We start from the raw sequence: 17871 nt of genomic DNA, 5'->3' as shown, positions 1-17871 counted from the left end.
AGGTCATCAAGCTAGTCATTTCTGCCATCCCATCTCGACAGTTTTATCTGTTTAGATGCCATACTTTTTCTTCCCTTCAGTCCTCCCCCAGGTCAACTTGACTTGAAACATCATCTGTAATCACTCTGCCTATCTACATATATCTATACATATAGATATATGTATATATCTCACTTCATCTTTTCTGTCTTTTCTTTTATAGCATTGCCTTAATAGGTCAGTTACAAAACCATTCATATAAATTATTTGCCTTTACTTTAGGACTAGTTAAAAGAGACATTTCATTTCCAATGTTCAGCATTTACATATGGCTTTTTTTCTTTTTAATTTCATGGAAGTCCATTTATGTTCTCACTTTTTCTCTGAAAAAGTATTTGACATACTTAACACATGACACATTCTTACCTAATTACAGAATCAGTTCTGTTGTACCCTGGGATGGAAGAGGCCTTTTCTCCTGGAGATCCCAGAATTTGAAGTGTTGTGTTGATGTCAACCTCAGCTGAATGTTTAATGGAGTATTCCATTACTTCTGGAGGTATTAGCGGAGTCTCTCCCTGAGTATCATTAGCCAAGAGGTAGCCTTACATTAAAAAAAGAAAGAATTATCACAACTTTCTACCCTAAGTTAACTTAGAGCTTTTTGATTAGAGAGTCCACTGGATTAACTGCAGACATCACACTAGAATCAAATGTTTATACAACCCCTGACTAACACTGATTAAATATGTATAATTAACTTCAGAATCTAGAAAGCCATTCTGTAAAAAAGAACCTGAAGTGACAGTAAACTAATGCTGAAAAATAAATGACCAAATTAAATCATAAAAGAGGGAGAAGAGCTTTGTTTCATGTGAAAGAACAACAGCCAATTCAGCTACCTGAAAAAATATTCTAAAACACTGTGGTCACTTTTTTCTCCTTCAGTTATGTAATAAAAATTGTTCAATTTTACAGCTTCCCTACTAAGCCCATCTCATCTGGGACTTCTGCTCTGCTGATATTTCAAATCTATAGAATCTTTCATACACCAAACAAACGCGCTATAAAAAAGGTTTTCTTGCATAGCAACAGCAGATCAGGTAAAGCAATGGTTTTCACAGTAAAATCCTCTGGTGTCCAGATAATTAACATTAATTCCAGATTTAGTCATAGTTTTCTGCATCTGATCTCATAATCATCTGAGCTACAAATACAAATTTCATTCTAGAGCGATACAAAAATATTATAAACGCATTTATGCCAACATCTGAGAGCAACTAAAACATCAGACATTCAAAAAGACCCCACAAAATATTTCATAAAGTATACATTTCTCCTAATAAAATACAGACACTGCCTTAGCTGATATTATGCTTTGCAAACAGATGTAAGATAGTTCCATCTAAAAATCAAAAATAAAAATGTTCTAAAGTAAAGTTCCCTGAAACACAGCAAAAAGCCAGGACATGGATCATCAGTCCTGAGAGATTCTGGAACTTACTTGACTCTTTGCACCACAAAGTAACACTGCTATCTTGATCTCATGTGGATTCCCTGAAGTCACATGAGCCCAGAAAATGTAACTGAAACCATGAACAGGCTCATTTCTTGAATAGGTGGATCTCAGAAGTCTAGGACAAAATTACTTGTGGGAATTTCCAAAGGACATAGCTCATGAAAAGATTACATTAATCTTTTAAAGATAATTTTCATGTTACTGCAGACAGATGAAGGTGAGACAAAAACTTTGCATGTAGTCTAAGATGAAAGCACCATACAGATTAAATAGTCAATTACTAGTAGTTGACATGCATGTATTTTTCTTTCCTAAGATGTTCCAGTTGCAACAGCAATACCAGAATAAGCGCTATTTAGCGCTGTACACCTACCTGTGACTAAAATAAGCCAATGAATATCCTCATACAGGTCATCAAGCACTTTATTGTCAATCGAGGCTGATGCTGGTGAGGCAAGTAACTGCTGCTGATGTCTTTGCAACTGACCATGGAGCCTTGTAACTCGGTCTTCTAATAAACTGTGGGCAAACAATAATAAAATAACTTCACTGTTTTTAAATTGTTTCAGCAAAGTTGAGCTTTTTATTCTTGTGCATTCATGGCTGTTTTTCCATACCTTGTAAGAAGAGGTATACAGTGTTCTGCAGCAATTCTTCCCAGCATGCCTACGCTGGCCAATTGGTCACAGAACTGGTCTCTGTCGTCTTCCTGCAGTTCACTTATTTCTTCTTCTTCCCGAGAGGCCACACCATTGGCAGTCTGATGTTATTTCAACAAAATCAGAAGCAACCAGTTAATGTTACACTTGCTAACACTTATCACCACCACACTTTTCTACATAAATCTGTGTTTTTCTTCCAAGGTGTTTTGCATGGATACACAAGCAGCTTGTGCTAAATTAGATACAGACAGGGTAAACAGAGAAGCAGATATGGCTTTATATTGTTTTGAAATCAACATTTCACAGACTTATCAGCAAAATCACCTCCTTGCATATTTGCTACCATTTCCAACAGTGTTCTCAAGTCAAAAGATTCACTGTTACTGAAAAAAAGTCAAAAATGAGAGTTATGAAAATTAATACTAATTGTTAATAGGATAAGCACAGGCTGGAAAGCAGCAAAACAGCTTCTTTACACCACATACATAAATCAGCTCAAGTAAGCATCCACTGCTAGAGGTACAAAATGATGTACTGAATGACTCTCATTCACATAGATGGTCTGCAAACCCAATGGTCAGGAGACTTCTAAAATAAATTTGGATTTCAAATCATATATATAATCAGGACAAGAATAAATTTTAAACACTTTGCTTTGTCCTGTTCATTAGTCAGAGATACCGTTCCCAGTTCTCTGAGATCTTAAAAATAAATTACAAGAGAGGTAGTATTTTTAATGACAAAGTGAATGTCACCTCTTTCAATAAAGATTCTCTATAACTTATTGTTTGAAGAAAACACACCTTTAAAAAGTAAACGCTGCAACCTCAGAAAAAATAGAAGGCAAAATAAAAATATCTCAAGATGAGATTCCTCTCGCCTTGGCTATATTTTAAGACTACCTAGCAATCAGAGCTTATTTTCTTGAAGAGTTGAACCGTTATATGTAGAAATCACATATCAATGTTAGAAGCGTTTTCAAAAATCTCTTGACGAATGACAGAATTTACACAACTAACATTCAAATACAAGTGATGGAGAAAGCTATCATTACATATTGTCTCTACAAAGGCTCTGGAAAATTGAATCTAAACACATTTTCTTACCTAAAGTGCTTTTACCCCATCTTTTCTTTATCTAACCCAGCAAATCATTCTCCTTTGGCAACTTCAAAGTTGCAGCTGTTTACTGAAGAGTGAGTCTCTGCTCTCAAAGTAGAGACTGAAAGTTCCTGTTACTGCTTTGATATCGAACAAGAAGCATTCTAAAATGCCAGCTGTGGCTTTTAAAAGGTTACCCATGGGATAAATGACTTATCTCACAGAATGACATGAATTAACCTGTGTATACAAGCTATGTCAAGACCGCCTGATATGAATTCAAAGTTCTCTTGTGAAATATTCCTCTCCGTTTGGCATTGTTATTACCATCTGTTACATATCAAGATACTAGACATGGGTTTTATACAGGGCTTTTCAGAATTAGGTATCCTGGAGATCTTTGCATAGCATCAAACTTAAGAGATCAATTTTACATAGCTAATGAATCAAATCTTGCAGTAATTAATTCATTCAGCATCTACATCCAAGTTTCAGTACCACAATCTATTTCAGTAAGATCCATACTCCTGGCAAAGAGACTAATGGGCTTTCTCAGAGGACCAAGAGATAGCTGAGGTACTTTTAAGTTTTCTCGAGAACAGCCACCTCAAAAATTCAGTAAGCAATTTATGTACCATTTTATCCAGAAGAACCACATTTTCATGCTTCTTTTAGTCTAAGCATAGTCATTCTATATTTTCTCAGATTACAGTTCAGAAGTATAATTTGAAGGTAACGTATGGGAAATAACAGGATAAAAGGCTTCCAATTTAATCGGAGACTTTAACTGTAACCCAAATCCAGAGAAGAATGGTCAGAAGTTTAGTCACTGCATTTATAGGGAAGACCAGCAGAATACATGTCAATTTTACTAACAGGTTTATTTTATTTATTTTTAAAAGTAACTTCCAACTTTGTATTCCTTCATTTCCTTTTCATAATGAGAGAAACAGACTGGAAAATGACCTCTGATTAACAAATTCAGCAATTTTTTCATTTCCATTCAAAGCCACACGTAGTAAATTTATACTAGCTCCCTTGAGCTACATCATAAAGTATACAACAACAAAATCCCCACATGGGTTAGTTACTCCACATTATCATCAGAAACTACCACTATAAGGGCTTACCAAATTCCTTGTACCATCGGGAGCAGCTAGATGGCACTGAATGTAAGAATTAAAGACCTGAACAGCATGTTGGGTAAAGAAACCTTTATGGAAATGTTTGTCATCTTGTACCAAAGTAAGCCAAGATTCCAGCAACTTATCGTATGCTTCCATATATACCATGTCATCTTTGTCAAGCTGTAAGAGATGAAAGAAACAAACATCTTATTCCTAAACTAAACCAGAAAAAGTTACTTATATTAATTACTATTTAACAGACGTTCTTCTAATGTTGAAGCAATTTAAGAAAAAAAAAAATCACAAAACCTATTATTGGCTATCCTTGAACAGATCAGAAAGAACTGAAGCAATGCATCAAAAAGGTCAACGCAGCTTTGCTAGAATTAAAAAACAAAACAAAAAACCCACTGCATTTAGCTATTTCTTTTCTTCTGCTGTTAAAAACCAAACCAGTCTTAATTTAAGCCTTTCATACATACACACAATCACCTAAATACAGGAGCTACCATGCTTTCTCTACAATGACGCCAAGCATCTCAGCTCATACTGGAAACAACAAAGAATTGATCTATTTCTGTTTAATTAGACAAACAAAGAACACCTGCATATAGAGTAGCAAGTATTCCACTCATTTTGAAATAAAGAGATAGAAACGATGACAACTCTCTGCTCTGGGGAAAATCATTACAAGACTGCACGTATTAAAGAAACCCTACTGTGGGCAGCCAGTTTTGATGATGATAAACAACTTCTCATTCTGTGAACAAAAAAAAGAGCACAATTCCACAGAATAAGCCTCATCTCCAATTCATTAGTGCGTTTTTACTGTCACTTCATGCTTTTAGCTTTTCACATATATTTATATGGGGTACATAAGTTGCAAAAGGAAATTCATATCTGAAAGAGAAAACTCTTGAGTTAGAAGCCAGCTAAAGAACCCAGATAGCAGAAGGGTTGTTTCTCTTGAAAAGGACATTTAATGCACTTAACTTTTTTTTTTTTCCACTTGATGCAAAAGTTGAACTTTACTAAATAAAACCACCTTCAGATAACTGAAGTATGACTCTCTGGATGGATTTGCTAGTATTGCAGGACTTTTCTTTCCTCTAAGAAGTCTCAACTTTTAACCAACGTGATTGCTCACCAAGGTTACTTCGAGATAACAGAGCTTAGTAAAATGATTCCTTGATGAAATACAGAGATACTGAGGCCTTAATCATGCTCCAGACAGAGGAATTCCTGACTTTCAGTGAAGTTACAAACATGGCTGGATGAACAAAGGAAAAAAAACATTGGCTGGATGACTGACTAAGAGGGAAAACTGATACCATGTTGGAAGCCTTTCAAGATATTTTCACAGCATCATCCTGTAACTGCAAAGTGGTCGCATTTACATTAGCTAAAATATGGGACACATGCAAGTTTGAAAACAAAAGCTAAAGATGATGAGGGAGACCAAATTGTATTCAATGCTAATATAAAACAAGTTTAGGACAAGCACAATGTATCTTTTCAATCTGGCTAAAAGATGTTCACTGAAACATGAAACACTTTGATATGCGTATATATATTTTTAACTTACATACAATTAATATAAATTATTATTAAACATAACACAAGAAACAATGTCCTTTTATGAGGAAAAAAACAACTCAGATTTGAGAAGGTAATACAGAATAAGCCATTTTTGTATAGTTTTAACAACACCTTACAGTATTTTCGTAAGGAAGCTAGGATTAGTGTCTCCATAAAGTAGGTGCCCAAGCAGTAGAGTTTGTGAATCTTGAACAAATATAATCACAAAGGAATCTTACTAAAAATTCCCAATCTTGTTTTAGGTTAGTGATTCAGATGAAAGGCTACAGCTGGGCATGAAGATGTCATGCAGGTAGACTATACATGACAAGCTGCAGACTGGGGAGCAGAAACTTTCTGATGGATCTAACAGAAGCAAATGGCAGGGCCCAGTTCAGGACTCAAGATCTTCAGGACAGCAAGGTACAACCACTAACATCAAAGCAATGCTGCTAAATTTCTCCAAGATTGGAAAGGAGAAGTGTACTTCTTCCTTCACAGTCTGTGGACCCTCTGAAGAAAGAACACTTCTAAAACTTGCTAAGTAGCAGCAAACTGGGAGAAGTTAGAAGCAAAGTAGAGAGAGAGACCAAACTCAGAATGATATCTCCCCTTATGCAACTTTAAAACAACAACAACAACATATCATAAATCAGGAACAATGCATTAAGAAATGCATCTGAGAAAAGAAAACAACTTTGAGAGCATTTCTATTTGAATTTTTATTCAACATCTTGCTCGTACTCTTCACTAATTCTGATCAACTATTACAGACTCCTACTTCTGCATAAGCATTAAGCCTTGAGGAAAGAAAAGCATAGCTGTGGACAAGCATCTTCTCTCATACCCGGCGTAATTCAAGGAAGAGATGACTGGTCCAAATTGCATCATGAATTAACCCTAAGCATTGCTGAAGCTTACTGTCCTCCACAGTGTAGCTGTTCAGGCAGATGTTGCAACAACTTCCCTCAATCAACAGCCAAGTAAATGTAAAACAACACGTGAACATGTTTGGATTGTGTGTGGCTTTTTTTTTCCTCCCCCTTTGCTGAATATCAGTATTAGCAACAGCAGCAAGTACCATCAGCAACAGCTTCTGATTCTGTGCCAAGACACGTGCTGCTTTGAAGTGGTTTGCACATTACAGTTTGGGACCTCCTGCTTTTGACAGTTTCAATAGCAAGCTTCTGGCTAAGCTGATTCCCTGTGTCTGATGGGCTTTCTGCAACACTCACACAAGCCATTCTGCTGGCACACAAAGTGGCAGAAATATGGGAAAAACAGCTTGCCCCATGAGCAAAGCTTTACTATGTACACCTGTCTGCGTTCTGCTGCATTTTAGATTTCTAAATCTCAGGATTCCACTGGGCCCAATGCACATGGTATTTCACCTTTCACCAAAAACTCTTAATTAGAGAGCAGTTAAGCTCATGAGTACATGAATTCACAGAGTACATCACTACAAACAATCTAAGCAAGTAGCTTAGGTGCTTAGGGACACAGTTTAGCGGTGGATTAGGTAGTGTTACATGCTGGTTGGACTTGGTGATCTTAAAGGTCTTTTCCAGCCTAAATGACTCTATGAAACACACTGACTAAGGCTGGAACATTCCTAAGCCAGAAGATTGCCTTCAGGGATGCCAACAAGTATTCCTACAGTCACAGCACACCATGCCATTGCACCTTCCGGATTAAGTCAGCAATAGTTTGAAATACTTTGTAGTGCACCTTATTGCTTATACAATGATAAGGTATAAGAATTACCTTTTGAAGACTGAATACCACAGAATTCTGTAATCATCCTGGATGTGAGCAACCACATGAAGTTGGGATATAAGCTATACAACTGTTAGACCAATGACACCATGAGTGGTGAAAGTGTGATGTTTCTTTCTTCCACAGAACACTTTAAAGATTGTATGATAACAAACGAGTTCTCTCTTTAAAAAAAAAATGCAGCCTTCTTTCTTATCTTGCTGGATCTGATAACACTGTAATATAGTGTTGAAAAGACTTTCTTCAGCAAAAACTAGAGGATTATGTATGCATAGGCAGACACATTCACTAGGCACGAGCAGCCAGCCATTTCCAAAACAAACTCTGCACCAGACAGTGGTACGAGCTACCTCGGGCTTCTGCTGAGAGGTGAAGTACTCTGAGTTGGTGGCTTATGCTGAGCACTCCTGAAGTTAAATATGGTTGTGTATTCTAGCTCTCCAGCGAGGAGACTAACTGAAGAAATGTATATCCTCTACATACATATCCTCTATCCCCTTTTCCTCTAGTCCCTTTCATTTAAATGATATTTACCAACTAGGCTTGATACCTATAGCAAAACTGGAAAAAAAAAATAATTCTTTTTAATGATAATGGGGAAAACCCAGGATGGTGCCTTGATAGCTTCATTTAAATCAATAACTATTCCATGTAAATAGCTCAGGTGAAAGACGCACCTTAATTTTTATGGGCTTTTTTCATAATTACGTCTCCTTAGACATTTTTATTTTTAAGTGTTTTTGTTTTTTTTTTGAAGCACAGGATTTAGCCTATCAAAATGGATCTTCCATGTTACAACCAAGGTTTGAAAGAAGTAAGCAAACAGAAAAGTCCTCTGAATTCCCCCTCCGGATTTGTACATAGAATTATTACTTGAACTGTGTCTGTAACAGAGGGATGATTTAAGGAGTTTAATAGTATGGGGTTAACAACAGATCTTAACAGCTACATTCACTTAAAACATAAGTTCCTGCCTGTAAAACCCCTGACAACATAAGTTTCAGCCTGTCCATATGTTCACATAGCCATTTTAAGCTTTCAGGTTTGTAGCACGTTCATTATCTACAACACTTTTCAGAGAAGTCCCACAAGAGCAATCCAGCAACATTTAAAGACTTCCATACCTTTTTTAAAGTACCCATTCTTATAAAAGTGAAAATATGAAGCAGGTGCTTTAAATCAAAAGTTCGAAAGACAGTGTGCAATTGTCCAATACTTTGCACATAATAAAAAAATAAAACCCTTTCAGATGTGATTTCAGAAATATCTAGAACAAAAGCACCATGTTTCACAGCAGTTATTGACAAAACAGCCAGATTCTCGTATCACTTATGCCTATTAGAAGGAGAGGGAAACAAAGAGAATACCTACTTTTTGAGAATGAATACTTACCACTTCTTCCAAGGCAGCACTTCTTCCAAAAGAACAAGTGAGATGTGCAAGGCAGTTGACAAATGAAGAGAAAAGTTCATTTGGAATGGCAGTTAAAATATTTCGAGGAAATACGGTTATCAGGTTGCTGATAATACTGGAAATTCCCACTGCTTCAGAGTCTTCTATTTCAATTCTATAGATAGAAATAGGAGTTAGTTTTCTGCCATCAAGAAAAATGTTAAAAGCCAATTGATTTTCTAGATACATTTTCAATCAATAAATCTATCTCGTGTAAGTTTAAGAAGCACCTACTTTAAGATGCATTTTTTAAAATGTCAATAATCCAAGAGTAAACACAGATTATATCCAGAAATAAGCAAGTCATACCAGTTCTTCACACACACACGCTGCACTCCAAACTAAAAGATTAAAAGATGCCATCTAAATTTAGAGAGGAGGCATACATACCCATTGATAGTATTCAGTAATCCCTCAATGAAGTGTGCCAGGTAATCAACTTGTGAACCTTCGTCAGGAAAGACTGACCCGTGCAAAGACGCCAGCTGTGCCAGACACTGTAATGAATCTTGGGCCATATCTGTATCTTCTCTGATTTTTCGATGAACCTTTCAGGAAGCGAGATAGTTAATAATACATGGAAAATAGGATGTTCTTACAACAGTCACATGGCTGTCAATCCAAAAGAGCACACACCAAAAAAAGCCTACTATAACTTCTATTCAGTCTGAAATGTGAGGGTTTCTACAACTCCCTAAAACCTGGCAAATGTCACGATTGCGATTCGGTTCACAGAATCGCGAGCCTCAAATTAACTCACTGATACTAACATTTAGTTAAGTCTTGCTTACATTTTGAAAATTGAACTGTGTACCGAATGTTATGTCTTAAAGAGAGAAACAGATGCCAGCCAGTCAGACATACTGCTCCTTCTAAAAACAGCAATAATGACAGTCATCTCTATTATGCTAACTATGCCTAGGCTACGGAGTCTTGCTAAAGTTAGTCAACAAGTTCAATCAAGATTATATAGATGCTTCTTTAGCAGAGGTAAACACTGAAGACATATACAAAAATGAATGCATCACTTCCTTGGCAACACCCTTACATTATACAGGGCCAAGTCATCTTCTTTCATTTCTGCACTGTGTTACATCACTACGTCTGCTGCTAAGACCTTCTAGATTCAAATCTGCTAATATTTCCAGAAACCCTATTCTCATAATTACCACAATTACACAATTATCAACTACGGATTTTTAAGTATTTCCTTACACTCATGCCTTCTGTTTTTTCATGTAAGTTTTACTGAAAAATGCAGTGTAATTTTTTCTTCCACACGCAATTTACTTAAATTACACCATAAAGGTACAGTTAAGACACTCTGACCACTTCCCCGTGGCATTTTATCTTCAGCTTCACCTAACTCATAACCAGTTGGATTAGCTGCATGGTTAACCTCTGAAAGATTCAACTGCCAGGAGAAACAAGCCCTGAAACAGAAATACCCCTTCTAATATGCATTCCACACTTGGTTGAGATTTCAAGTGAAGGCTTCCTCTTTAACATGGCAGTCTTGCCAAGTTTTGCAAGGTTATTAAAATTTCTCAGATCAGTTATATGAATATGAACGACCACCATTCACTTATATTACTTCAAATAGCAAGCTAATACCACCAGCCTCAACCATTGCGAATCAGGAATCTAAAACCAAAACTGACAGCACACTGCCCTGGCTAGCCTTCATTCAAAAATAATCAAATATAGGCCTGCTTTGGTTGCCATTAAATAAAATGCAAATGCATTACAACAATTTTGCATGTTACTGAAAACAATATCCTCATCACAAATGAGTAGTCTTGTAAAGCAGCCAAAGAGAGAGATTTAACTCAGACAGCTTCATACTTTTAAACGAGGAAGGGTTAATATGTAAGCCAAAAAGTTATTTGCATGTGGAGGTTCACAGCTGACAGTAGCAACTGTCTGGATAGTCTAGACAGCTGTTCAGATTGTGTGTAGCTGCTAAGAGGTCTGCCAGTGATTTTTTCACCTTTTCAAAACTGCTGGAACAGATAAACTTTCAGTTTAAAAAATCCTCATTAAAAATCCTACAAAGTATAAACAGGTATCCAAACATATCGGACAACTCTCAAGCAGCACTGGCGATTTCCATTTGCTTGGTCTGAGAACAACTTTGTCCCAGCTTTGAACACATTATTTCTTTGCTTTGTAAAAATGAAACAGCGTGAGAATGATGAATTCTGAGGTCCCAAGAGATTTAAGATAACAAAATATCATAGTAAACTAATTTATAAACCAATAACGTTGCTGCTGCAGCATTTCCTGGCTGAACAAAGACTACCAACTTTCCCCCCAAGAGTGGTGGAAAGTAACATTCATTTTATCCAGTTTTAATATCAGACCTCTTTTTAAATCATGGGAAGTGAATATTACATTCCCCCCTCATCACTCTCTCTCTTCCCCATCACTCCTAACTTAATCTATCTCAATTTAACTTGCTTTGATTCACTTTGTGCTGCGGAAAGAGATGCAAAATTTCGTATGCTGGAACTGGCTGGAAAATGGCAATTACAGTACTTATTTTCAGCTGTTGAGCAAAAGCTCTAAGATCAGCAAAAAAAAAAAATACTGTTCATTTGAGAGTTGTTACACCTTATCTTAAAGGCATAGTCTAACCACAGCTCACAATGCTTGGTTTCATTTGATGAACACGTTTAAAAGTACTAAACAGAACAAAGCTTAGATAACCATACCCTTTTTTCCTTAGTTAATGGTTACCAATTTAAGGCAATTTATAGGCAAAACACACATCTGTTAACCTAAGAAAAACACAATACTTTGTTTGCTTTGACAAACCAGCTGAAGTTAACAGAATCAGTCCTACCTGATGCAAAAGGAAGGATCCAAGAGTAAAGTTTTAAAACAGGAAGAAGCTGCTTTCCCTGTGGTCTGGACTATGAAAGTTGAAGAATGAAACTTACTGTAAAGAAAAGCTCCATAACTCTGCTGTCCAGGAGGGTCTCACGCCAGGATTCTGTTGGCTTTAGCATCACATTTTGTGAGGATTCAAACATAGCTATATAATGTCTGCCCAGTTATCTGGTGTCAAGGTCAACAATAACATTCCTACTTGGCTTTAAAAAAATCCTAGATACAACAGGATCCATTCAGAAAGAATGTAATGGAAACAAACTTTAAGCCTCTTCACATACACAGCATAATTCATGCATGAGGCCAAGGAATAAAAGGTATTAAGTATTGAAAAAAAGAATGCTCCAGGAATGTTAGATAACAGTTTGATCATAATTATGAGACATACCATAGTGATACGATCACTTTGATAACCAGAGTGTCTAATGTGACACAGCGAGAAGGGAAAAAAGCAACCGCAATTAACAGGTGTTAAAATTTATGCAAAATGGGAAATCATTTCCTAAAAAATGTTCCTGGCAGCTTTTAAAAAGGTCTTAGGATAGCTAAAGATAGCCCATTGAAATCTATATCCTATTTTTCTAAATAGCCAAATATGCATCACAGAATGCAGATATGTTAGCCCTGCATTAATCGACATTTTTTATTATGCTGTGAAGAACAAAAGCGTAAGGCACCACAAGGCATTGTCATATTAAACATATGCTTGTAAAAAACCCACAATAAAAAGCACCCACACTGGAACCACGACTTCCCTGCACTCCTTTCACTTACTACCATATCTTTTGGCATAATTTAGTTTTTATGAAATTCTGCCACAGCAGAAAAATAACAAATAAACAAAAAAATCAATTAAACAAGCACATTACATTCTTAGTCAGTCCGACCACACAGGGTAGCATTTATCACAGATTCTTGAAAATGCTTCCTACCATGACACCCCTCAATCCAAATAGCAGTAAAACAGTTTTAACACACAAGTTATGATTTCATTTGTCTTTCTAAAACCCTTCACTGCCCCCTCTGAATCCTTTGTAACCCAGCCAGCAGAATAAGCAACAGCATGCTCAGCTGCATATAATCTACTCATTGGTAAACTACAGAATTAATACTGTTCATTATCAGGTATTATAAAAATAAAGCTTATAAAAAAATCGTATACTTCCGATTAAAAATAAATTTTACAATAGTACTGTTCAGGAAAGCAGATCCCTTGAAATCCGATGGGATTTGTTTAAGAGAACAATGCATAAAGCAAACATCTATTTTAATATGAAAGATTGTCGGGCAAGGCAAGAGACATTTACGCTTGCCCTCTGAGTTCTGCCACACACAGAAAATCACAGTAACACTGTGCAGAACAGTTTCAAAAAAGCCACTTTTTCCACGGCACAGCACCAAGTGGAAATTCACTGCTGGTGTGTGCCCAGAGTTGCGTTCAGCACATTACAATGCACGAGAACAATCACGGATTTTCATGCATATTGAAACAAAACCAGTTTCACGACTTTCAAAACTATCAGTGTGTGTTGAACACTACCAGATCTGCATTATTTTAGACACTGACAAAATAAAAATAATTTAAAAAACAAACAGATAATTCTCTATTTTACTTTCCTCTGAAATACAAACGGCATTTAGGTGATCAGAAACACTGCAATTCTTCCAAATAAAAATAAAATATAGGCATGAAATTATCACATGCATCCTTTATCAGAGTGGTATTACAAATTAAGACAAATTAAGTGCTGGCACATTGAGTTGTGTTTTTTCTCATTCTCATTTGAAATATTCTGGATATTTTTTTTTATTTATTGCTTATTTTCAGGAGTGTTCTTTGCCTTAACTCTCTTGTAGAAGACGGGCATCCTTACCAAAGGAAGACTCTAGATACATTATCAGTCTCTGAAAATCAATTTGCTCTCCACTAGCTTGAGTTTACGGAGGGGACAAGCTACATAACACGTTTCACGTGGAATGGAAGAAGGGCCGCTTTGCTGTCACTATTTTAACAAGCCCCAGTATTTAGTGGCCCTATCCTGTTATTTTTAGTGCCGTTTCTCACGCTAACGGACTGATGACATATCTGACAAGACGTGTAGGTAAAATATCTGTTAATTAAACAATACAAATTATGGCTGCAGCTATTATGGAGATTTTACAGCCCTTTTCTTTCCCACACCAGGTGAATGCATACATTAGCGTAAGCTGGGTGTGGAGATGCTCACTGCCATGAAACATCTGAACTTCTGCCTTATTAGCAGCAGCCCAATTGCGCCAAACCTGAAAAAATGGTACTAAATTACCTACTACGGGGGGTGCGTGCAGGACAAACCAGTCTTCATCATCAAAAACATGCAACAATATGAATGAAGCTCTACTGAAAAATGTAAGAGTATAACTGGATGCTTTCATGTTTCATAAAGCTCTGGTGATCCCTGATTAGTGCCTAGAGGAAGAGGAGAAAATGCTGTTTAAGATAGATTTTCTTTTATTTTTGCCTACGTTCATGTATGCAGCCATTAGCTCTGCACTTGGTTTTATTTAATGAACTAGAGAAATAAGAGTAATCTGTCTTAAAAATATTAACTTCTCATTTTTAAATTGTAATTTGGAAAAAAAGTTCTCTACGATTCTTGGAGGAAAATATTTTTAAAAATAAAATAAACAAGTATGTCATTTTTTCCTCACTCTTTGCCTCTCTTCCAGGATGGGTGAAGTTGAATATCAAAATATTTCATATCCTAAGGCAGCTAGATATAATACTTCAGGACTTACCACAAATTTTAGTATTTGCAAATGGATCCCAAGGTTGTGGTTTTGTGTGTTTTATTTTATTATTAGGAGGAAACGAGGAATTCAAAAATCAAAAGCTAAGGCTGCATCTAACAGACTCCCATCTGCAATTTTTTCCACAGCAGTGAAGAACTCAGAATTGGAGGAAAAACTGCAGGAATGATGAGGCCCGATTTTTTATTTTAACTTTTTTTGTTGTTGTTTTAGTCACTTTACCTTTGTTGTCTGGAATCCTTCTGGAGAGCTTTACATCAGTCTTAGACTTATACTTTACAAATAAAATTCCATTATTAACGTAACAGCTTGGAAATCTGCCATCCTGTGTTATAATGCACGCATACTGATTATATTTATAAGACCTCCTCTGGCTTGCTAGCTAGTCAGCCAAGCACATGGGATAAGTCTAGGATCAACTCTAGAACTGATGCAGAGGCTTGCTGCCCCCTATGGAGAATGGTTTCACAAATCTTTGTATCACTCAGAATCCTAGGAAACAGATCCAGCATTCAGGAGAAGAAAGGTAGGCTTAAGCATTAATTGTTAAAAACTACTTAATGTGGGAGACACCAGATTCAGATTGTGTCTGCAAAGCAACAGGCAGAGGAGGTGCAGGAAGACCCCAGCTAACCTTAAAACCATCCAATTCTGGAGCTGCCACCAGCATAGCCATGCCAGCACAAAGTTTCATGTTGCCCACCCAAGTGGATTAATTCTGCAGCCCCTCCTAAATTAACTACCACAGCTCTACAGCTATCAGTAGGCCAGCTCATCACTTCAAGCCCAACTTCTACTTAAACCACCTGCGCAGAGGTGATGGCCATACAGATGCAGCCCAAGACTCACACCTTCCTACTGCATGCTGCCTGCCACCTAGGGAGCTGATGAATTTCTACGCAGGAGGGATTCCAAAGTTACCTTTTGCTTAAGAGGGATAGAACTAACAAAAGTAAAAGGCAGCTCTCTTTTGCACTTTCTTCAACACAGCTGTTTTAGTTGCAATGAATTTTTCCTCGTAACCCAAACAACAGCCAGGACAGCACCTCATCCCTTCATTTTTCACATGAAGACTGCAGTAAATTCAGGATAACCCCAGGCTGTAGGCAAACAAGACCTAAGGAAAGCAGCCCTGCTGCTGAAGGAAACCCATGTTGTCTCTCCACAGCACAGTCGTATCTGCAGTTGTGCAACAAATCACAGTCAGGACCTCACCCCGCTAGAAAGAAGCTCTCAGCCAGGCAGTTCCCTGCTCAGTATCATGCTCCTGAGAGATGCTGGGACAGGATGCTTTTTCAGCAGCGATGCCAACTCAAATCATTCCTCAAAACAAACCTGGTGTTGTTTTTCCTGAGTACTCTGTGTTTTTCATGGACTTCCATAATGCACAACAGATGCTACCAATCTGGGTTGGACTGACTTCAAATCCTGAGAGTCTGCAGAACTGTATGGTTCGCAGGATCTCCCAGAAAGGTCTCTCATTCTGGCTTGAGACATTTTCACAACAGAGACATGAAGAGCTTGTTCCTTTAAATGTATAGCCGAGGAACACACATACTAAAAACAGAATTCCGATCAGACAAAAGCTTCAGTCAGTTCATACAATTGCCATTGCACTATTAATTTTGTTGGAATGGCAGCAATGCGTTTTAGAGGAGTGCATCCCATCAGGGTTACGTGACCTGTATTTTAAATCCAATCCCTTATTCTACATTCACCTGAAAATTTGCCAGCTTGCCTCCTAGCAAGAGGAGGCACCAAATCCAAAATAAAAACTAAAGCTAAAGTTCATGTTTATTTGTGTACTCTCTACAAAAAGCTGTAAAAATCTGTACCTTTCTGAAAAAAATAAGGGATAAATAGTTCCATAATAGCTCCTAATGACAGATAAGGAACACCTTTCTGTAGATGGGAGATAGCAGGACAAAGGCCTGATTAAGAACTTCTGCATTCGTGGGCATTCATCCAAAGTCTATTAGAATGCAGCTGCCAAGAACAGATAAATCCCAAAGTCAAGAAGTGGTGAGAAACACCTCTGGAGGTAAAAGAATGTGATTACATCCTGACTCCATGGGACAGATCATACATCCATGTCAAAGTGCATTAGGGTCCAGCAACACTGAATTCCTTAACTGAGGTCTTTGGATACTCCTAATGTACTAGGAGTGGGATCCCTGAAGGCACTCTTATAAAGGAGAGGGCTGTATCTCTTAGTACCCATCATTTGCTTGCACTCTCTTAACTATTCAAAACATTCATTGAAGAAAAGATTCAGTTTAAAACCAGTTCCATCCAAGTAACCAATACCTAACTGTGCTGTGACAGCACTGAAAAAAGAAACCCTACAGAAGCCAACAAGCCACAACTGACTGCCATACGTTCTTAGTGCAAAATAGGAATTCTATGCTATTGCCATTTCCAAGAGTACTGCCAAAAATCCCCGAAGCATCTGCAAACATCAGGTGAACTAATGCCTAGAGGTAACAGATGAAAACAACAATAGATGATTGCCTGTGTGCTAGAAAATGAAATGGAAGAAACTGCACATGACTGAGAGGAAGCCTCCTAGGTCATCATGCCTTACTACTGCAGTAAGACGCTCAATAATTACTGAGTTCCAGCTTACGAGCAGGTTGGTGTCAGCCTCTCCTCTCCTCTTTCACTGTTCAACAAGGTGGCTACTCCAGAATGCATCTTTTATGTCAGCTCTTGTTGCTGGTAATAAACAATTTATATTTACTACAGCTCTTCTAATAGCTGGCAGTGCTGCCTAAGACTGCGTTTAACAATGCAACACATACCAAATTAACCTGTAACCGCACTTCTCACTTCTCAAGAAGCCATATGTTGATATAATTCTTGCAATTTAGTGATGTAAATGCTGTGCCTCAGTGAAAAATCACTAAGTCACTGAAAAGCACACATTTATGCTGCTTTTTTGTAGGGGGCAGGGGGCACAGAATACCAGAAGCCTGCTAAAGATTATGTACAGATAC

The 17871-nt window shown here is 37.3% G+C and overlaps 1 protein-coding gene across 1 annotated transcript in view; it reads right to left on the bottom strand.

Annotated features, from left to right (window-relative positions):
- XPO4 (exportin 4) overlaps nucleotides 1-17871 on the bottom strand; it is an 81165-nt gene that overhangs the window by 21223 nt on the left and 42071 nt on the right. The window contains exons 8-14 of the mRNA XM_035326359.1: nucleotides 12136-12248; nucleotides 9584-9741; nucleotides 9134-9308; nucleotides 4391-4567; nucleotides 2116-2258; nucleotides 1872-2017; nucleotides 406-583 (exon numbers count right to left, since the gene is read on the bottom strand). Coding sequence (XP_035182250.1) covers nucleotides 406-583; nucleotides 1872-2017; nucleotides 2116-2258; nucleotides 4391-4567; nucleotides 9134-9308; nucleotides 9584-9741; nucleotides 12136-12248 — 1090 coding nt within the window. The remainder of the gene's footprint in view (nucleotides 1-405; nucleotides 584-1871; nucleotides 2018-2115; nucleotides 2259-4390; nucleotides 4568-9133; nucleotides 9309-9583; nucleotides 9742-12135; nucleotides 12249-17871) is intronic.

The sequence above is a fragment of the Oxyura jamaicensis genome, chromosome 1, assembly GCF_011077185.1.
Source record: "Oxyura jamaicensis isolate SHBP4307 breed ruddy duck chromosome 1, BPBGC_Ojam_1.0, whole genome shotgun sequence".
NCBI classification, from domain to species: domain Eukaryota; kingdom Metazoa; phylum Chordata; class Aves; order Anseriformes; family Anatidae; genus Oxyura; species Oxyura jamaicensis.
The sequence above is the reverse complement of the archived record's forward strand: the minus strand, read 5'-3'. Positions and strand labels throughout refer to the sequence as shown.